This window comes from Schistocerca americana, chromosome X (genome assembly GCF_021461395.2).
Source record: "Schistocerca americana isolate TAMUIC-IGC-003095 chromosome X, iqSchAmer2.1, whole genome shotgun sequence".
NCBI lineage: Eukaryota > Metazoa > Arthropoda > Insecta > Orthoptera > Acrididae > Schistocerca > Schistocerca americana.
Window position 1 is genome coordinate 208924817 of NC_060130.1, and position 23286 is coordinate 208948102.

General features: G+C 40.2%; 1 protein-coding gene across 4 annotated transcripts in view; it reads left to right on the plus strand.

Annotated features, from left to right (window-relative positions):
* LOC124555391 (bone morphogenetic protein receptor type-2) overlaps positions 1-23286 on the plus strand; it is a 350813-nt gene that overhangs the window by 310189 nt on the left and 17338 nt on the right. For 3 of the 4 annotated variants that reach the window (XM_047129285.1, XM_047129286.1, XM_047129288.1), the window contains one exon: positions 9538-9771. In XM_047129285.1, coding sequence (XP_046985241.1) covers positions 9538-9771 — 234 coding nt within the window. The remainder of the gene's footprint in view (positions 1-9537; positions 9772-23286) is intronic. The other variant, XM_047129287.1, reaches the window with a different exon arrangement.

Below are 23286 nucleotides of genomic sequence, written 5' to 3' on the forward strand. Positions count from 1 at the left end.
GGCATATGATAATATAAAATAGGGGGATTTATGACTTAAGTAATTGGTGAAATGTTGTCAGGGTACTCATTTTTTTATCAGGGTATATAGTAAACTGGTAAAAATTAGGAACTGTATGATTTGTCCCTGCCCTCACATCCCTCCCGCACCCCATATGATTTCCATGTGACAGTATTGTCTTTTGCAGCATTAAAAATCAAGCTTTAAAATACTAACTAATGTACACTTTCACTAATGTCTGCAGTGATTATAGTGTGCAACTCCTTGTCTGATCAAAATGATGTGTTTCACACCACAGTAGCTGTGTGGAAACTGTTTACAAAAATTAGCTGTTCATTGTCTTATCCATATTATTTCTCCAAAATTAATTTATAAATGTTTGAAAATGCTATGGGTATGCAAAAGTCTATGATGGACTTTATGCCATGTATTAAGAAGATGCTTTTCACCCAAAAACAACTGTTGTAGATCATGGTACTTATTGGGCATTACTGGGGATATTCTATGAATGAAATATACTACAGGGTGTCCATAATTAAAATTCCATTTTTGAAACACTGTAGAAAGAGAACCAGTGCTAAGAATGAAGTCAAATCTGAACAGCATACACTACTGGCCATTAAAATTGCTACACCACAAAGATGATGTGCTACAGATGCAAAATTTAACCGACAGGAAGAAGATGCTATGATATGCAAATGATTAGCTTTTCAGAGTATTCACGCAAGTTCGGCGCCGGTGGTGACACCTACAACGTGCTGACATGAGGAAAGTTTCCAACCGATTTCTCATACAAAAACAGCAGTTGACCGGCGTTGCCTGGTGAAACGTTGTTGTGATGCCTCGTGTAAGGATGAGAAATGAGTACCATCACGTTTCTGACTTTGATAAAGGTTGGATTGTAGCCTATTCTGATTGCGGTTTATCATATCGCGACACTGCTGCTCGCGTTGGTCGAGATCCAATGACTGTTAGCAGAATATGGAATCGGTGGGCTCAGGAATGTAATACGGAACGCCGTGGTGGATCCCAATGGCCTCTTATCACTAGCAGTCGAGATGACAGGCATCTTATCCACATGGCTGTAACGGATCATGCAGCCTCGTCTTGATCCCTGAGTCAACAGATGGGGACGTTTGCAAGACAACAACCATCTACACGAACAGTTTGACAAGTTCGACAAGTTTCATATCAGCACACACTCCGCTGCAGAGTGAAAATCTCATTCTGGAAACGTCCCGCAGGCTGTGGCTAAGCCATGTCTCCGCAATATCCTTTCTTTCAGGAGCGCTAGTTCTGCAAGGTTCGCAGGAGAGCTGTAAAGTTTGGAAGGTAGGAGACGAGATACTGGCAGAAGTAAAGCTGAGAGACCAGGCGTGAGTCATGCTTCGGTAGCTCAGATGGTAGAGCACTTGCCCGCGAAAGGCAAAGGTCCCGAGTTCGAGTCTCGGTCGGGCACACAGTTTTAATCTGCCAGGAAGTTTCAGTTCAACAATGTTTACAGCAGCATGTACTATCAGCTCGGAGACCTTGGCTGCAGTTACCCTTGATGCTGCATCACAGACAGGAGCACCTGCTGTGGTGTACTCAGTGCCGAACCTGGGTGCACGAATGGCAAAACGTCATTTTTTCCGATGAATCCAGGTTCTGTTTACAGCATCATGATGGTCACATCCGTGTTTGGCGACATCATGGTGAACCCACATTGGAAGCATGTATTTGTCATCGCCATACTGGCATATCACCCGGCGTGATGGTATGGGGTACCATTGGTTACACATCTCGCTCACCTGTTGTTTGCATTGACGGCACTTTGAACAGTGGACATTACATTTCAGATGAAACCCTACATTTTAGCAGGATAATGCACGACCGCATGTTGCAGTCCTGTATGGGCATTTCTGGATACAGAAAATGTTTGACTGCTGCCCTGGCCAGCACATTCTCCAGATCTCTCGCCAATTGAAAACGTCTGGTCAATGGTGGCCGAGCAACTGGCTCGTCGAATTACACCAGTCGCTACTCTTGATGAACTATGGTATAGTGTTGAAGCTGCATGGGCAGCTGTACCTGTACACGCCATCAAAGCTTTGTTTGACTCAATGCCCAGGTGTATCAAGGCTGTTATTACGCCCAGAGGTGGTTGTTCTGGGTACTGATTTCTCTGTATCTATGCACGCAAATTGCATGAAAATGTAATGACATGTCAGTTCTAGTATAATATATTTGTCCATTGAATACCGGTTTATCATATGCATTTCTTCTTGGTGTGGCAATTTTAATGGCCAGTAGTGTATTATTGACACAAGGGGAGATGTCGTAGACCAAAAATAAAATTTAACGAAAATTTTACCAATAGATGGCACTGTAAATATCTTAACATAAATGGGGTCGGCTGCAAATGACAGGCGAATGGCAATACTATGGTTGTTGTTTGAGTTGCACATTACACCATTTATATTGTTTAATATGCATTACTGCACAAGTTTGACAGTCAATAATTGTGACACTTTGTCAGGTTAGCCCATCCACCACATCGGATGGGGAAAATTGGTTTTTAAATGTCCTGAAAAAAATGGCATAAAACGCAAAATGACATCAGTTTTTAACTGTCCTGGGGCCAAAAACTGCATAAAAAGGAAGATGACATTAGTTTCTAATTGTTGTGAGATGGGTGCAAGACATGTGCAGTATGCTGTCCACCATTTTCAACCACAAGTTGAAATCAAGAATCAGCATGTTCCACAACAGATCGGAGGGTTATTGGGAGTCATGTTTAGAATTTGTTGTGCAATGCATGCATTCAGTTTAGCTATGTTCATAACTGAAACACTGAACATGCTAGTTTTCCGCTACTCCCACAGCCAGAAGTCACAACCAAGTGAGGTGGCACAGTGGTTAGCACATTGGACTTGCATTTGGGAGGACGATGGTTCAAACCCATGTCTGGCCATCCTAATTTAGGTTTTCTGTGATTTCTAAATTGCTTCAGGCAAATGCCGGGTGATTCCTTTGAAAGAGCACAGCTGACTTCCTTCCCTAATCCGATGGGACCGATGACCTCACTGTTCGGCTCCCTCCCCCAACCAATCAACCAACCATTTGACCAACCAGTAGTCACACGGATTAAGGTCAGGTGATCTGGCGAGCATGGCTGTAGAGAAATGACAGCTAACAATTGTCCTGTTTCTGAAATGCCTTTGCAGCAGCCACTGCACTGTCTGCATTAAGTGCAGAGGAGTGCCATCTTGCTCCTACCCACACATCCACACTGTTGAGGAGTTGAAATGACAATGGTGCACCAAAGACTCTCATACCATTTACCAGTAACAGTACAGGTAACAGGACCTCCGCAAAAAATATGGCTCTATGATAAATGATGCCATCAGCCTGCACCACACAGTCACCTTTGCAGAGTGAAATGGTACCAGTTGATGTGTGTGAGGGTTTCCCATTACCCATATTCTACAATTATTTGTATTGACATGCCCTTGGAGATGGAAATGGGCTTTCATCTGTCCAAAAAATATTCAATGGCGATACATTGTCCACTTGCACGTGAGCAAGAAATTCCAGAGCAAATGTTTGTTTTGGTGGCAGGTCAGCAAGAAGGAACTCCTGAACATAGATGATTTTTTTATGGATAGGAATGCAGGATGTTTTGTAGGATTCTGAGCACTATGTTTGCAGGCATGTCTAACATTCAGGCAATTCCCTGTTCGCTGCATGTTTGCACACCACCACTCGACTCCTCCAGCAATGCTGTGGCCACATCTTTGACAGACACTGGATCAACTGCTTTCCTCCCTCTGCCACATTGCAATTCAAAAGAATGTGTTTTTTTAATTTCGTAATCATTTTCTTGAGACCGAAAGTAGATGTCGGACCAATGTCTTCTTTTCATACCCTTGAGTGTCTGGAACTTTTTCAGGGCTACTGGCACACGATCACCATTCTTGTAAAAGAACTTTACCAGTAGCATGCAATCCTTCATGGAGGCATTCATGTTGAGGTCCTGGATGCAAATTGAGGAACAGCCATGTGCCACGTTTTTGTCTGATGTGCATATTCTGGTGCTTACAGTGCCATCTGTTGATCAAATTTTTGTTGTTCCATGGTGTTACCCCCTGCATCAATAATTTGCTATTCTAATTTGATGTCATTCTGAGCAGTGATTCTCTTTCTACAGCATTTTAAAACTGGAACTTTAGCTGTGTACACCCTCTATACGCCAGGATTTTTTCATCATTATTCTGCCAGTTTTATCATATGTTTATCAGACTGTGTTTTTACTTCTGTTGCAACACACACACACACACACACACACACACACACACACACACACACACACACGGGGGAGGGGGGGGGGGGGGAGAGAGAGAGAGAGAGAGAGAGAGAGAGAGAGAGACTAGTGATATGTTTATTCTTTCATTATAGTAAATGCAGTATTGTATTAGTTGAAATAGATCACTATTTTACATTGTTGTATAAAATAACAGATTTTGGGTATGATAAAGTAGTGATTAATTGTACACTTAAGCAAATAGGACCTGAAATAATCCCTACATAGGGGAAATAAGATTTGAAAATAATTGAGAAAAAAGCTGGTAAAATTTTTACGTTTATACTCTACAGGCTACTGTATGGTATATGGCAGAGGATACTTCATTTCTGTATTAGGGATTGTCTGTCCTGATCCATTTTTGGGATTTAATAAGGGAACAATGACTGACTGTATGCTTCTGTACTTGCCATAATCTCTCTCATCTTAATCCAATGATACCTGCATGAGATGACTGATAGTTGCAGCAGAGTTGTCCCACAGTATTCCTTGTATACTCTTCTTCTTCTCCTTCTTCTTCTGCTGCTGCTGCTGCTGCTGCTGCTGCTTTTCTTCCTGATCTTATCCTATGTCTTCATGGATCAGCTTGTTATTGTATTGGGTTTAGTGGTAAAAGGTGGCTAGACCCCCTTTATGTCACCACCCCTTCCCCCGGGGAGTTAACTTGAGTACACCATCTGTCTGTCTCTAGTGTTATCACCTGAAAAGTGTGAGGTGTTTTCTAAATATTATCAAATTGTGAGGTGGGACTTGGTTAGCAACCCAGTATTCACCTAGTCGGACAAGGGGAACCGCGTGAAAGTCCCATTCAGGCTTGTCAGCACACCAGTCCTCGTCGATAATCCACTGGACAGATTCAGTCTGGGCCAGCACACCTGTCCAAATAACAGAATCAGGATGATAATGTGCACAGATATCTGGCTGGGTGAAACGCAGCTTCCAGATGATGAAGTAGAAGTCAAGAGAGAAGATCAGCACAGATTATGATCTCTGTTATGTGAAGACTATAGAAACATTAAGCTTGTTAAGTCCTTTGCACAAGAAGAAATTGGGTACATAATTGTAAGGCTGAAAAAGAAAAAAACCTCCAGGACTGGATGGGACTCCTGCCAAAGTCATAAAAGCCCTATATGTGACTAAATAGATATCTAAATGTAATAGCTGTATGAGCAGTGTCTGTTGCAAGGAAGGGCCCCTGCACTGTGGAAGTTTGCTGAGGTGGTGATTGTTAGTAAAGGGTAGGCAACTGAAGACAAAATTAACAAGATAATCTCACCAGCACGGATGTTTATTCTACGTACACACTTACGATGATGATAAATATTACTGGCACTTTTGAAAATCTGAGGTTCCCGTATTTCTTTTTTCGTCTTAGGGAGTTGGAGTGCCCAGAGGCATTGTACAGCTGCCTGAGAGACTATTGCTGTGGGAGAGATCCATCTTTAATATGCTGAGGAAAGGAAATAATGAAGACCCTAACAAAAGGCTGTCCATAGGGATCAGTGTATGGTCCGGAGTCCTGGGATGTAGCATTGTAGCCCATAGTTCAGAAGTTATGTGACAGTGGTGACTTAAGAGAACTGGTGGCATTTGCAGATGATGTGTTGTTCATCATAAGCAATGGTTCCAGATGAATTGTAGAAGACAACTGGAATGCAGTGCTCCAGAAACCTAAAGGATAGTGTCAAAGTGTCAAATTATCACTAACATCTCACAAAACTATGTACCTTATGCTGAAAGGCAACATAGCAAGAAATCTTAAAATTAAATTAAACAATATAACAAACAGAAAAAGTGTAGTAACAAGATCTGGGGTTATCCTTGGACAAATGTCATAATTTTGCACATCCAATAAAGGAGGCAAGCAGAAATGGTACCATTGTGGTGCATAAAATGATAACTATCACAAATAGGGAATTTTGATGTCACTTGAAAATAATCTGAGCATGCTACCAATCTATATTAGCATCAGTTTTAGGACATGATGTGAGCATTTAGGCTCATACATTGCAGCTTGTGAAGTCTGAAGAGTTCCGTGAGGAGTGCTACTAAGATTAATGGGCATCCCAATCAATACAGTGTTAATAATTCTAGGAATGTGGCCATTGGACGTGGAAGTCAGGAAAATGGGAGCAGTATATTGTATAAAGAAAGGCAATCAAATGAAAATATGTAGGATACTCTGAACTGAGTTCAGTACGAAAAAGTTATTACAACATCAGATATTACAACTGCGGAAAAATGAATGGGACTCTTCAGGCAAAAGCAGAACATATGAATTTCTCCCTAATATAAGGGAGATGCTAAAAATGAGATTTCTTCAACTGTTGAGTGGACTGATACATTACCTGACTGATCATGGCCCACATGCTATGTGTCCTTACAAAATTAAAATTCAGGTTAAGGATAGTTGCGCCTGTGGCAGTGCGGGCACTCCAAAGTACACATTTTGGGATTGTGCGCTCTACAAAGATGGAGTCAGTAATGGTGGTCAGGCATTAAGGATGCTGGATGCCAAAGCAGCATTGAGGAATGGGTCAACCTGGTGCATCTTGGGCGATACTGCAGCCGCAGTACCCAGGAAGGCCAAGGAAGACTTCATGAAACATTCAACCACATGGCAGCATGCTGTCATCCCAAGTAGATAAGATACTCTTCAGTTGAAGAGAAGGCATCTGAGGTTGACAACCACTGAATGAAATGGTCTTTCAATAATTTATGTTGCTTTGGTGCAAGTGATCATGGGAGAAGTGTGGATCCTAAGAAATTCCTGAATTGTGCAATCACTTGCAAAGTGAAAGTGCTGCTTACTTACTACCCCATGTGCAACTAATGCTGCAGGAAATGACTGTTGATTGGGGTAGCATGAGGGCAGATCCAGCAGTGGAAACAAACGGTTTAGCTGTGCCCTAATAAATGAATACATACAGAACAGATTCTATAGTGCTTATTTTTAGTGCTTAATATTAGTAGTTGGGTAATTGTTTAAGGGGTTTTAGTTTTGTAATGGTAGGAAATAGTTGTAATGTTATCATTTTTGAAGAATTGGCATTTTTTCTAAATAATTATAAGTACCAGGATTAAATAATTAATACATACATTTATTACAAGCCAGAATAAAGTGACTGTATGGCCTATGTTAGCTTCCTAGATAATATCATTTAAGGTGAAGAATAAATAATAAAAACAACATCTGAGTGGTAATCTTGCTCATATATTAGGACTCTGAAATATATTCATCATGGTTTCGTGAGGACACCACCATCTTCCTTCCAAAGACTTCCATTTAAATTCCATGAGCTTCTCTGTTACACTTTCGTTTTGGTCATACTGACCTATTAGGATAACAGCAGGATTCCTGTAAATTATTTTGAGGTTTGTTGTCTTGCCTTTGTGATAAGGTCTGGAGACACTGGTGTGGTACTCTGAACTTGGCCACATTAGAGTTTGTATACAGTTTCCCTTACAGATGTATAGCATTTTTTCAGAATCCTTCCAACAAATCTGAGACTTCCATTGACCTTCCATAATACTGGTTTTATGCAATTGCCGCATTTCATATCACTTCCTAGTGTTATCTCTAAATACTTACTCAATGAGACATGTTTGAAATGTTCACCAGTAATCTTGTAATCAGATAAAATTGAATTCTTTGTACTTCTTATGGACATTATCTTGCATTTATCAACATTTAAACAGAGCAGTTTGTAATAACACCTAGTGGTAATTTTCTTAAAGTCTTTCTGCATTTCATTGCAATTGCCAGTGATAATATTTTCCTGTAGACAACAATTGTCTTGGTGAACAATATGATAGTGCTGCTTGACTCTATCTGAAAAGTCATTTTTGTGTATGGAGAACACTGAAGGTCATATTAGGCTTTATTGAGGTACATTAAACATTATTTTAATTTCTTATGAACATTCACAGCCCAGAACAATGTACTATTAATCAGATATTCACCCAGATACTTGGATACGTGGGAGATACTCTGTATGATTCTATACCAGTTACTAGTTGACAATGTGGTAGTGCTGAACACCTTTCAGAAACATAGGAAGATGGAATCTACCTGTTCGGTTGCATCTAATGCATGCAACATGTTATATATGCATAAAGCACAAGTGGTTTTTCCCAAATCTGTGCTGGCTTTATGAGAGAAGCTTCTTTTTCTCCAGGAATGTCAAACTGTATGAGCTTATTCATAAATAAAAGCTAGAGAAGGACAAAATTCCACAGAATTTTCAATGGACAATGTAATTACATTTCTATCAGGGAATGGTGCTTTGATTTCTATGAGTAGTCTTAACTGTTTTCAGTGTTGCATGTGGTCATATCTATCATTTTTGTGGCAGTGAATACATCTTAAATGTGGAATTTAATATTCTGCTTTTTGTTTGCTGTCCTTAGTTTTAACACACAACTGATCCACAAGATGAATGAAAAGAATTTCTTAGGACTTTCTGGTAGATCTTTCATCAGGATTAGACTTTAGAAATTATTGCAGGCTTCACATATAACTCTCACAGGTCCATGAGTTGCCATTAATTTCGTATTAGTATCCCAGCAGTCTCTTTTGTAGCGATAGTGTAGTAGTCTGCTTTCACAACATTCTCTAAATGGTGGCTCTTCCCTGTCTTTGACCTTTAATCACAATTGTGTGCATGTCAGATTTTACCAAAATGTTCTCAGTTCATATTTTTGCTACTTTTTTAATGACCGTCTGTTAGTTTGACCAAGCACCAATACTTTCTTAGCCTTCTTGATGACCATTTTGTGTTTTTCTTTATTGTTCTAATAATAACAGCATGTCAGTAATATCCTTTCAGTGATGGCACTCACAAAAAAATTTTTGTTTGTTTGTTTGTAGCAAGGAAGTCTAAAATATTTCTTTCACTTGTGGCTGAATTACTTTGCATTAATGTTGTCCTTACTACCCATACTGTATGTGTTGTGTTTCCAGCCAGTATCATGCAAGTTAAAGTCACCACTTACTAGTACAGTATGCTTGGTGCATTCCTGGACTGTCAGGTTTAGGCTTCCACTTTGCAGCCAAAGTGGGAGCCAGTGTCTAAAATTCAGTAAGTCACATGAGATTATTTCAGTCTGTGTTCCTTGAGGAAACTACTGTTATGTAAATCACTTAATTCTTTAATTAAAGGAATGATACTATTAATATTGTTTTTATATTTCAGCAGCTATAACAACATCAGGAATGAGTCCTACTGTCAATCCTACAGTCAATCCCACGTTCACATCTGCAACGCTGAGTCAGCTACCTGGTGTAGTTCGGACTACCAATAACAATAACAACAGCAGCAGTGGCACCAATACCAACTATAACTACAATAATAATTCAAGTAACATGGGTCATATGATCAGTTCTGGATTACATGAGAAGCAACTACCAGATTCTCTGGAAAATACTGGTATGTATAATGATCACCATGAATTTCTCAACAAGTCATTAAATAATTTGATTATATAATTTTCATGGTTCTGTGGAACACACACACACACACGTATTCACACACAAAGAGTGATGGGTGGGAAGGAGATATCTGATGGTACACTGTAACTGCTGAGAGAACAGCTGCAAGAGTGGCTCTTGAAGGTGAGTGTAGTAGAGGCCTACATTTTACGCATGAATTGTTTCAATAGAGAAAGCACTAACTAAAACAAATTCAATAAATTCCCAAAGATGATAATATTGGGGGGGGGGGGGGCGGGCAGGAGGTTTGGCCCATATGACATTAATTGCAAGCAGCTGTCAGTTGTTGAAACTAACTGTTGTAATGGCCAAAATGTGCAATTGGGATGACTACTTCATGATTGATAATAGATTATTGGCAACAGTCATCCACATAGTCTTCTGATTAGTTGGCATGTCCACATAGAATGTTGCAGAGTTGTTGCAGTGAGGCCAACATAAGGAATCACTATTCAGCAGTTGCTCTGCCCTAATAGATTAAGAAATGCCATCATGGGACAGGGAGGAAAAGAAGTGGTAAGTGGGTGCATTCGGCTGATTTACACTGGATTGTTTTAAGGGTATCACCAGCAACACATGGCTGGCATAAGGAATTATGTTATAATGGACCAGTACATTATTAAGATTGCAAGTGTATTAGAATATCAATGTTTTTGAGTGGGTCTTGGCCCGTATCTGCTGTCTCATCCTTTGAAGCTGTCCGCAAACCTAAATTTTTTCTAGGGGAATTATACATTCATCATCAAATACGTACAAGATATCTTCATTAGTAAGAAATAAAACCAAATATTTGCTTACATAAGCAAGATAGTCACCTTGGGGGGGGGGGGGGGGGGCAAGGTTTAGAAAGAGTAATCAGAAATTATTAAGGCTGTTGATGCCAAATAATCACCACAAATGATTGATGGAATGGTTTCATTATTCTGTAGTGTACTGATCTTGAAGCAATGGCTCAGGCCAACCCCCCCCCCCCCCCCCCCCCCCCCCCCTGCGCAACTTGAGGCAGGCATTGTTAATATACAACTTTGCACGGACAACATTTCAACACTCCCCCTATAGTGGAGTCAGTGGCTAATGCCTCTCTTCTCGACAGTTTGAGAACTTTACACATCTTTTTCACCCATGTAGGTAAAAATTATACTATTTTCTCCATTTTGCGACTAGGACAAGTTTTATAAATTAGAAAAATGCTGTTAACTATAAGAACTGTACATAGCTCTTAAATGTATAACAACTCTGTCTTCTTATTTTCTTTGTTAAACTAGTCAAGGTCTGATGAAGAGGAACACAAAGTTTACAAGTGATGCCAAATTATAAGAACTAAATACTATTTCTGTGTTATGTCTTTGTTTCAACTCTTTCAACATATTAAAAGTGAAATTGCACCAAATTATTGTATGCTTCCACTTGCGTGAGTGATAGTAAACAGTACTATTTGAAGTATTTATTCAAACATCAAATAATATTTCAGTGTGTATCTGTAAAGTATTGTTATTGGAACTGTGCTGTTACCAAATGCCAGTTCCCACACAGTTGTTCTTATGCGATATTTGCAGGCAACAATTATGTGTCTATAGTTTTGAATTTTATGGCTGTTTTTAACATACATGTGTCATACCATCATTTTTTTCATATATCTTTCGCATTAAAGAGCTGCTAACTTATAAGCCACCTCTACATTGTTATCACTGTATTTCTGTGTTTGACTGGCACTTAAATCCTTATTTATTTAAGCAGGCAAGATGGTTACAGAATGAGAATTTTTGCTCTACAGTCAAGCGTGCACCAATATGAAACTTCCTGTCAGATTAAAACTGTGTGCCAGACACAGAGTGTAGAACTCACGACCTTTGCCTTTCATGGGCAAGTGCTCTACCAACTGAGCTACCCAAGCACGACTCACGATCCATCCTCACAGCTTTACTTCTACCACTGTCTCATTTGCTACATTCCAAACTTCACAGAAGCTCTCCTGCGAAACTTGCAAGACGTGCTCCTGGAAGACAGGACGTTTTGGAGACATGGCTTAGCCACAGCCTGTGTGATATTTCCAGAATGTGATTTTTCCCTCTGCAGTGGAGTGTGCACTGATATAAAACTTCCTGGCAGATTAAAACTGTGTGTCGGACTGAGACTCAAATGCGAGACCTTTGCCTTTTGCAGCCACCAAGTGCTCTACCAGCTGAGCTGCCCAAGTGTGTTTCACTGTGTTCATCACGTCTGCAATATTTTGAAGCTTTATGATGAATTTACACCTAGGTTTTTCTTTTTTATTGCAATTTTTTGAACTGCTAAGGATAAACTGTGCTGTGTGACTGTTCATCCTCTTATTTTCTCAACCAAAGTGCCTATTACCCTTTTACCCACTCCTTTTGAAGGGTAGGCCATGATTTGATTTGCATATTCCCACCCACCAAAAACACAAATTTCCATAACTGTAAAATAAGATCTCCTGAACTCCGTAGTAAATCATCAAATACAAAGTTAACAATGTAGGAAAAGATAGATTGCTGCTTACCGTAAAGATTACATGGTATGTTGCAGACTACAAAAACAAAAATTGTACATTTAAGGACCAAAATGCTGATTATATATCACAGTTAAATTATGGGGGCAGAGAACTGCTCACTGCAGACTCTGTTAAATTTCGTGGTGTTAGGATAAACAAAAGTGTGTCATGAACAGATCACATGGATTGCTTTGTGAAGTGATTAAACAATTTTTTCATGCAGTGAGGGTTCTTAATAAAATAAATGACTTAGTTGTTAAGAAAATTGTTTATCATGCATGTATTATAGCAGTTGTAATAAGATATAGCATAATTTTTGGAGTGTTGAGAAGGCAAACCACCTCAGAGTGTTCAAGCTAAAGAAAAAAAAATCATGAGAGCTATTATGGGAATGAACAATAGAGTAAGATTCTTTATTTGCCATTGACCACATTCAGTAGAATAGGCTTTCTCAGTGGTAGCAAGTTACAGTTTAAATCAAAGTATTGCAGTTAGTGTTCATACTACATGCACAAATTAAATATCTTCTATACAACTATAATCTTAAATATTGACTTTGACAGTGTCAATATCATAGTTCTTTTTATATTCTAACATGAGGGTTTTATTAGCCAATCATATAATTTTATTATAAATTTTTTAAATGGCAAGGATCAGTCATTAAGAGGAAACTTGTTAAAAATTTTCTGGGCATTCACTTTGTGGCGGTTTTCTGTTATTGCTAGCCTTGGAATGACAGCATTTGCCTTATTTCTGGTGTCATGTTTGTGAATGGTGTCTGTAACAACACATTCTTTAATGTTGTTCCTGACAAGGAATGCAGGCTAATAGATATTCAGATTCTCAACCTTCAGTATCCTAAGCCCCATGAAAAGAGTGTAACAGTGTTCTGTAATACCAGCCTTACATATTATAGTGTCAGGTTTTTTTTATGATACCTATACAAGGAGAATGCCCTCATATGTGTAGCTCATATGAGATATGTGACAGAAAGACCCCAAAATATTTCATACGGAGATAATTATTACTGACCATATCTCTCAGTTTCCATACCAGGTAGGATGATCGCGAAATATTTTTACATGCTTGGTTGATACCCTCTTGCCAACTGAGTTTGGCATCAATATTTCTGCCTAAGAATTTGATACATTCATTTCCCATATTCTTAGTAATTCCTTCCTAAGCTTTTGGGTTTTGCGTGGATTACAAACAAGTTTTAACAAAGAGATAGAGGGGCTGGCCAGTACTTACCTCAGCTCAGTACAACCAATAGATACACAAAACAGAACAGAAAATTTACATTCCTAGCTTTCGGAACTTTGTTCCTTCGTCAGGGAGGAGAGGGGGGAAAAAGGGAAGAAGGGAAAGTGGATTCAGTTACTCACAACCCAGGTTATGAAGCAACAGGGCAAGGTAAACAGGGAGGGTAGTAACGATGGAGGCATGGTCATCAGAGGGAAGCCAAAGATATTCTACTGTAAGTACAGGGCCAGCTTCAAACTAAAGAGGATGCATACAGAAGTAAAGAGGTATATAGTATAAAGATAAACACAACTATGTAGGAAGAAAAGATGCGTAAATGGCTAAAGAGGAGAGGGAAAAAGGAGAAGACTGAAGAGTAAATGAGAGTGAGGTTGGTTAATGTAGGTTCAGTCCAGGGGGATGGCGAGATGAAAGGATGTGTTGGAGTGCAAGTTCCCATCTCTGCAGTTCCGAGGGACTGGTGTTGGGTGGGAGAAGCCAAATGGCACGTACAGTGTAGCAGGTTCCTAGGTCCCTAGAATTATGCTGGAGGGCATGCTCTGCTACTGGGTATTGGACATCTCCTAGGCGGACAGTTCGTCTGTGGCCGTTCGTGCGCTCAGCCAGTTTAGTTGTCGTCATACTGATGTAAAAGTCTGTGCAGTGCAGGCATGTCAGCTGATAAATGACGTGTTGTTTCACATGTGGCCCTGCCTTGAATTGTGTATGTTTTATCAGTAGCGGGGCTGGAGTAGGTGGTTGTGGGGGGGGATGCATGGGGCGGGTTTTGCAGCGGGGTTACAGGGGTAGGAACTGCTGGGTAGAGAAGGTGGTCTGAGAATATTGTAGGGTTTGACAAGGATGTTACGGAGGTTAGAGGGGCAACGAAAGGTAACTCTGGGTAGTGTGGGGAGAATATTGTCAAGGGATGACTCATTTCAGGGCTTGACTTGAGAAAGTCATATCCCTGGCGGAGTAATTTGTTGATGTATTCGAGGCCAGGATAATATTGGGTGACAAGGGGGATGCTTCTGTGTGGTCTGGGGGTAGGAACATTGTTGTGGACAAGGACTGCAGGATAGTTGCGGGAGTGGAAAGCACTCGTCAGGTTATTGGTGTAATTGTTGAGGGATTCGTCACTGGAGCAGATACGTTTGCCACGAATACCTAGGCTGTAGGGAAGGGAGTGTTTCATGTGGAATGGATGGCAGCTGTCAAAGTGAAGGTACTGTTGTTTGTTTGTGGGTTTGATGTGGACAGAGGTCCACTCGCAATCCTTTTTGCGACACTCACGATCTTTTTTTGAGCAACGTGTGTTCATTTCCCTTGATCTGGACATACTTGCTTGGTCTGGTCAACCTTTATCCATACTTTTCTTATTTAGTGGTCTTCCTTTAGTATTGAACATTATCAACACATTTTCCTTTCTTTCTCGTCCTTCCTTCCTTGTTTTATTCCTTCTTATTATTACTATTCTAACTTTAGTTATTTAATTTCCCTACCCACCAGTTACCCACTATATACCCTAATCCTATACCACGTTATTTACATTCAGTCCGGAAACATGCATTCACCCTAGCCAAACTGCAATCCCACATACTTTTCCTATGGTCCTGCTTAACCTTTGGAATTGCCCCTAAAGGACCTACCTTAAAAGTTCCCATCTCTGGGTGCAATCCCTTCTTCCACCAGTCTCTCCTGGACTTCCAGAACCTTTAATTCTTAGCCCTTACCCAACTTGTCCTGAATCTCTACAGTAATTCGTGTAACCACCACTCCCAACAGCTCCTATCTCTCTTCAAAGTCCTCCACCTCTCAAACCCTTGCTTGGAGAACACACTCAGGAACATCGTCCTAGAAGCCAGCTGTAAACTTGAGTTCCATGCCACACACCACCTGAAAAAAATTTCCACAGTGCTAGTGCAACACCTAAGAAGTGGGGTCCCTCTCCCTATCCCTCACAAACACCAACCACAACAGCACCTTCAACAAACCCCCCTCATAGCCAACAAACCTAGCCTGACCACCCTACTCAATCTCCCAATCCCAGCACATACCCCACACAGACAATATCTCAACTATAACCACAGTCAAATGCCACATATCACCAGTCCCAATTGAGTTCTAAACCTCTCATCCAGATCCCTCCCTCCTCCAGAGATATCTGTTCTATCAAAAGGCTTAACCTTCATCCCCACGCCTAAATTCAACCACAATGCCCTGGTTAAACATCTCCTCTCATTCACCTGGAACCTCAACTGGAAATATCACTTCACCACCCAAACACAGCCCCCAAATACCAAACCCAGTGTTGAACCCTGTCTAGAAGAGTTCTGACTGCCTCCTCAAAGGGATCCTCCTCCCCTCCCCCAAAACCATCCCTTGCAGATATTTCAGGAATTCCTCACATCCAGTGTTGCCTCCCAGTCCTTCTTGAAGAACATCCCGACAACCCCCAACATCACCCCAGCTGAAGCCCGTGCCATTAAGGAGCTGAAAACAGATTGCTCTATTGTCATCCTCCCAGCAGATAAAGGCTCCACAACTGTGGTACTTGACCATGTGGAGTATGTTACAGAAGGACTGCGTCAACTCTCCGACACCTCAACTTACAAAGCTGTTACCCAGGATCCCATTCCCTCTATCCAGACTGAGCTGCAGAAAATCCTAAAAATCCAAGGTCCCTCAAAAGGCCTCACAACGGCTTCCATAGACCTACTCACTCCACCTGAGTCACATACCCCTACCTTCTACCTATTACCCAAAATCCACAAAGAGAACCATCCTGGCCGTCCCATTGTAACAGGCTTCAAAGCCCCAACAGAACGTATCTCAGCTCTGGTAGACCAACACCTCCAACCTATCACCCGCAGACTCCCATCCTACATCAAAGACACAAACCACTTCCTAGAACGCCTCAAATCCATTCCCACTCCCCTCCCACCTGAAACCTTTCTTGTCACCGTAGATGCTACATCCCTTTACACAAACATCCCACATACCTATGGTCTCTCTGACCTTGAAACTACCTCTCCCAACACCCACAAGAAGATCTTCCAAAAACCTTGTTCCTTATCACACTTACCAACTTCATCCTCACCCATAATTACTTCACTTTTGAAGGCCAGACCTACAAGCAAATCAGGGGAACGGCAATGGGAACCAGTATGGCTCCGTCCTATGCCAACCTCTTCATGGGCCGCATGGAGGAGGCTTTCCTGAAGACCCAACAGCTGCTTCCCCTGGCCTGGTATAGGTTTATAGATGACATCTTTGTGGTCTGGACTCATGGTGAAGAAACACTCCTTAATTTCCTCAATAACCTCAACTCCTTTTCAAGTCTGAATTTCAGCTGGTCCTTCTCCAAAACCCATGCCACCTTGCTGGATGTTGACCTTCATCTTGTTGAAGCTCACATCCACACCTCTGTCCACATCAAACCCACAAACAAACAACAGTACCTTCACTTTGACAGCTGCCATCCATTCCACATCAAGCGCTCCCTTCCCTACAGCCTAGGTATTCGTGGCAAACGTATCTGCTCCAGTGACGAATCCCTCAACCATTACACCAATAACCTGACGAGTGCTTTCCTCTCCCGCAACTATCCTGCAGTCCTTGTCCACAAACAGATCTCCCAAGCAATACATTCCTCCCCATCCAACAACAATGTTCCTACCCCCAGACCACACAGAAGCATCCCCCTTGTCACCCAATATTATCCTGGCCTCGAATTCATCAACAAATTACTCCGCCAGGGATATGACTTTCTCAAGTCAAGCCCTGAAATGAGATCATCCCTTGACAATATTCTCCCCACACTACCCAGAGTTGCCTTTCGTTGCCCCCCCTAACCTCCGTAACATCCTTGTCAAACCCTACAATATTCCCAGACCACCTTCTCTACCCAGCGGTTCCTACCCCTGTAACCCCGCTGCAAAACCTGTCCCATGCATCCCCCCACAACCACCTACTCCAGCCCCGCTACTGGTAAAACATACACAATTCAAGGCAGGGCCACATGTGAAACAACACGTCATTTATCAGCTGACATGCCTGCACTGCACAGACTTTTACATTAGTATGACGACAACTAAACTGGCTGAGCGCATGAACGGGCACAGACGAACTGTCCGCCTAGGAGATGTCCAATACCCAGTAGCAGAGCATGCCCTCCAGCATAATTCTAGGGACCTAGGAACCTGCTACATTGTACGTGCCATTTGGCTTCTCCCACCCAACACCAGTCCCTCGGAACTGCGGAGATGGGAACTTGCACTCCAACACATCCTTTCATCCCGCCATCCCCCTGGACTGAACCTACATTAACCAACCTCACTCCCATTTACTCTTCAGTCTTCTCCTTTTTCCCTCTCCTCTTCAGCCATTCACGCATCTTTTCTTCCTACATAGTTGTGTTTATCTTTATACTATGTACCTCTTTACTTATGTATGCATCCTCTTTAGTTTGAAGCTGGCCCAGTTCTTACAGTAGAATATCTTTGGCTTTCCTCTGACGACCATGCCTCCATCCTTACTACCCTCCCTGTTTACCTTGCCCTGTTGCTTCATAACCTGGGTTGTGAGTAACTGGATCCACTTTCACTTCTTCCCTTTTTCCCCCTCTCTCCTTCCTGATGAAGGAACAAAGTTCCGAAAGCTAGGAATGTAAATTTTCTGTTCTGTTTTGTGTATCTATTGGTTGTACTGAGCTGAGGTAAGTACTGGCCAGCCCCTCTATCTCTTTGTTAGTATTTGTTTCACATCTTTATATGAGATTTTCCATTAATCATTTACAAACAAGTTTGTTGGCTGCAGACCAATTTAATGAAGAGCCAAGGGTGTCTTGCTTAATCTTATCAAGATCTGGGATGTTGCAATGTGAAGTAAGTAAAGTTGTATTGTCATAATAGCAGATTACAGACTGTGGTACACAATGGGGCAGATTGTTGATGGCCACAATGAAAAAGAAGGTGTCAAACACAGAGCCCTGTGATACCTGTACCAGTTTTTACTGAAGTAAAATGTCTGTTTCTAATTGAGCCAAACTGTCTTCTGTTGTTCAGGTAGGATGAAAGTACGACTAATATAGATTTTGTATACCATAATACGCCAGTTTTGCCGATAATATTTTGAAAGGAATGGAGTGAAGTGCTTTACTTCAGTCACATCATAAAATTATCTTATTTTCAAAAGCTGTTAAAGTCTGATGAACATTTTCCTGAACAGCTACAGTGGTATTTTTACCTGGTTGAAATCCCTACCGATTGCTGCAAAAAAGGTCATGCTTTTAAAAATAATTGCTTAATTGAATGTAAATGAGTCTCTAAAATGTTTTTGAGAGTATTGGCATGACAGAAATCGGTCAGTAGTCCTAGTGTAGGGTTAGCATCCTTTTTTAATATGGGCATAATTTTTGAAAATTTTAGTGAATCTGGAAAAAATCCATTCTTCAAACCTTTAGTAAAAGTTACACTTTCTAATAGCAGCCCATTCTTTCGGAATCAGATAATTTAGAAACGGTTTTACAGACATGATTGGACATGATTTCATTCCAGTGAAACAAAGGTACTTCAGGCAGCAGGGAACCGAACATATCCCTTGCAGATGTCTCTGTGGGCTTAATTTTGTCTCAGAGTCCTCTGACTGATGTGACAAAGGTATCATTCAATTCTTGTAGATCAAGCAGAGTTTGACATATCTGACTGGAAGAATTATCTTGATTAATAACTTCCTGTGCTGCCTTACACTTACTTGAAATATCTTCTCAGTACCTTTCATGTGCTCCTTTTTGTGTTATATGAGCTTAGTTTTGTAATACTTTTTACTTTTAAGGTAAGCACTGTAAATTGTATTTCTTTGCTCAGCCCTTCAATCATCCTCACTTTTATACATCCAATACAGTATGAGAATGTTTTCTCTAATTTGGCAGCTATTTTGTAAACCAGTTACTTTTTGCATTTTTACGTTTACCTGAGGAGCTAACTTTTATTAATAGGGAACATGAATACCATAAGTCTCCATGTTTTTAAAATTTAAAAAAGGTCACCAAAACCATTTTCATCTCTAGTTTTTCCTGCTTGACACTCATATAAAGAGTCCCACTTTGCATCCTGTAGCTAGACAGTAAATAACCTAATATACTCCTCTCTCTGACCTCTTACTCATGCCACCCTAAATTCATTGGAATACATTGGTTGCCTATGATAAAGTGTTAAATGCAGTGGATTATGATATGTGAAAACTCCACCAGCCAGGCTAGCTACATATTCCCCACTATGTAAATTGACAATAAGATAATCTAGACATGCATCATTATGAGCAAGATACTTGCGTGTGCAATACAGGTTTAAGAATCTTAAAATATTGAAATGCACACAGATAACAACCTTTGTTTCAAACTTAAAAGTTTCTTAACCACTAATTAAAACTATTTAAAAAGTACATTTATATCTCCATTTGGAAATCTGTACAGGCTAACAACTATTATATTTTCTTCAGTCAGTGTTGTACAGTTAAACTCATCATTTATTTATGAACAGTATGGTATCATTTCTAATTCTGAAAATTTTAGACCATGCTTGATGTAAATTCCAGCACCACCATCTTTTTCTGTGTTTCCTACACATTATGTCAGCTATGACATATCCTTGGGGAGCAAAAGTGTCAACTTCATGTCCTGTTAACCAATGTTCTGATACACGTATCACATCTACATCCTTAATGCTACAAAAATCCTCTAATTCTGACAGTTTATTTCTTATACAACAGATATTGACTTGTACCAACATAAATATGTAATCACTCCTTTCTTGAAGTACCACGTATCTGCATTTAGCATATCCAAATTACACACACTTTTAAGCTGAAACTGCTGCAGTGTTTACTTCTGCTAAGACAGCATTTTCAGCATTGCACTTGGTCTTGGTAGAATTTACTGCTGTTTCTTCACATCACATGCTAAATTCTAAAGCACGTCACTTTCGTCTTTCAAAGATGTAACTTGCTTAATACCTTGCTGAAGGTTTGATTCCATATGAGCCATATCTGAGATCTTATGATTAGCAAATATCTTTCCCAATCTCTTGATATGGAAATAATGTGCAGTATAAAATTGTTTCCTTTGTGTGATTATATCAATGTGTATTGCATTTTTAAATTTCCTGCATGCATTTGTACAGCTTTATTCATCTTTTATACTTCCTTCTTCACACAGGACCAGTTACCTATGTCATGACAATGGGGTACAGAAAAAAACTACCACATTCGTATTTCTGGATTTGTACAGTGTTCGTTTAAGGGAAAGCACGAAATCTTTTGCATCGCTTTTTTGCTACATCATTTGTTCCAGCAAGAACGACAAGAAGTCTATACTATTTAACACTGAAATTTTTCATGACTGATGCAGTTGCTGTCATGAAATTTGTGTCTGGCTTTACCATGCTTCTAATCTCACATCTACAAATACATCACAATTCAAAATGTCAATTTTAGATGGACTTGTTGTTGGAAGATTACTGTTACTCCCTCTATAATCACTGCAGGTATCTGTGGCATCTTTTTCACATTTTCTACAACTGACATTTTTTTCTAATGAGAGAGTTTGATACCGCAGGAAAATTTTTAATAGTCAGTAAATGAATACTGTTCATATCGTGTTATGTTGGTTATTTTTCTGTGGAGAAATACTTTTCTGTCTCACCTTGTTTGCACTGTCTTTGATCTTGCAATGTTGTTCCACACTGTCCATAGTTTTTGCACAATCCATATTAGAAAGTATTTAAAAACAACTTTCATTCACTTAATTTTCATATACTATAGTCTTCAGCAGTTTTCACTTTGTTGTATGACACCTTTGCCCACTTTCTGAATTGTCTAAAATAACCTGCAGAAAATTTGCCAAGTTTTGCTTTGATAGTGACTTGATTTGTTTCTCTCTGAAGTTTTGAGATACCCATTTTTATTTCACCAATAAGTCACAGACATGAAATACATTCTTTCAGCTTTGTGTTTCATCTTTACACTTTGCATACACTTGCTCTTTCACAGCTCAGTTCATGAACTTTTATTCTGACCATCCTCTTAGACCTAGGCAGTCATGCAAACCTTTAGTCATAAGACTTGACTTAATGACATACTCCTCTTTGAGGTAAAAACACACATCTTTTTGAAGGAAATTCTTTTACATGTGCTTTCAAAACATGGCATAGATCAGACTATATGTTACATTGTTGTAGACATAGCATATTTGAAAATACCCTGTATCGTATGATTTTGAAGCTCAGAAGTAAAATTTTGTGCAGTTTCATGGACTGAAAGCTATAAACCACAGAAGAAAACATTGAAAAATATTTAAAAAGATATTTAAAAAGTAAACACATACACACACACACACACACACACACACACACACACACACACTCTCACACTCACACTTAAAAAGGGAATGTTATAAATTTGTGGAAAAATTTCAGAAAAAAGTAGAAATGAAATGTAGCACCTATTTAGCTCCATATGTAATTGCATGTGTGTGCATACGCTTTCCTTTAACATGTGTGTTTGAAAAATGTCACACTTGGCAGTCAGCATGCAATTATTCATCCTAGTTCAAGACAAAAGTGTACCTGACAAACCCTGGTCCCACCATTGGCTTTATAGAAATGTAATTAAAAAAAAGAGGTTCTGGCAATGTTCAAACTGCCTGCAATGTGGGCAATAAAGGGTAGTACGAACTCTGTGCTGTACCTGAACTGTCCCATTATCTCAGTGAGACAAAGCAATGCCATGGGGAACAGACATGCAGACTCACTAATGTTTGAGTCGTGTTTGTGCCAAATATTTCTTTTTATTCCCATTTAAAGGATCAAACTGTATCCAATTTACACCTCCATGATGCGGTATCTTGTGAATTTCTTTCTTCTGCTGTTACCTGTATTTAAACATTAACGCATAACATGAACTTCTTACAGGCCACTTTGTTGCATCCATGACACAAATGAAAACAATGTTAAATAACAGGAATATTGTCTGTACAAAAAACACAATAGGTAGGCTACATTGGGTTGCACATTGTATCATGCACAGTAGTTCCATTCTGTACATTTGATATCCAGGCTTATCTTCACAGAGTCAGTACATACACATACGAGCAACGTTCCCTTTAGAGATGATGTTCAAAGCAACCAAATTGCATTTGCAAACACTTCACCTCTCATTAGATTATACTTTTCTGAACCCTACGGAACACACCTGCATCCACCATTGCCAAAATGGCTTGCAAGCTAGCTATTAGATCATGTACATCCATGAATGGAAAACTATACTTAATCCTTTAAGAGCCAGCTGGGGTGGCCGAGCGGTTCTAGGTGCTTCAGTCTGGAACCGCGCGACTGCTACGGTCGCAGGTTTGAATCCTGCCTTGGGCATGGATGTGTGTGATGCCCTTAGGTTAGTTGGGTTTAAGTAGTTCTGAGTTCTAGGGGACTTATGACTTCAGCTGTTAAGTCCCATAGTGCTCAGAGCCATTTGAACCATTTTTAACCTTTAAGTGTCCTCATAAGTAGAAATCTAGTTGTTTAAGGTCCGGAGAACATGGAGGCCAGAACATTTGACCCAATTCATTTCCCTGGAAATGCTTCACTTAAATAGCTACACACATCCATTCCAAAGGGTGGCTGCGCACCATCATACTGAAACCATAAC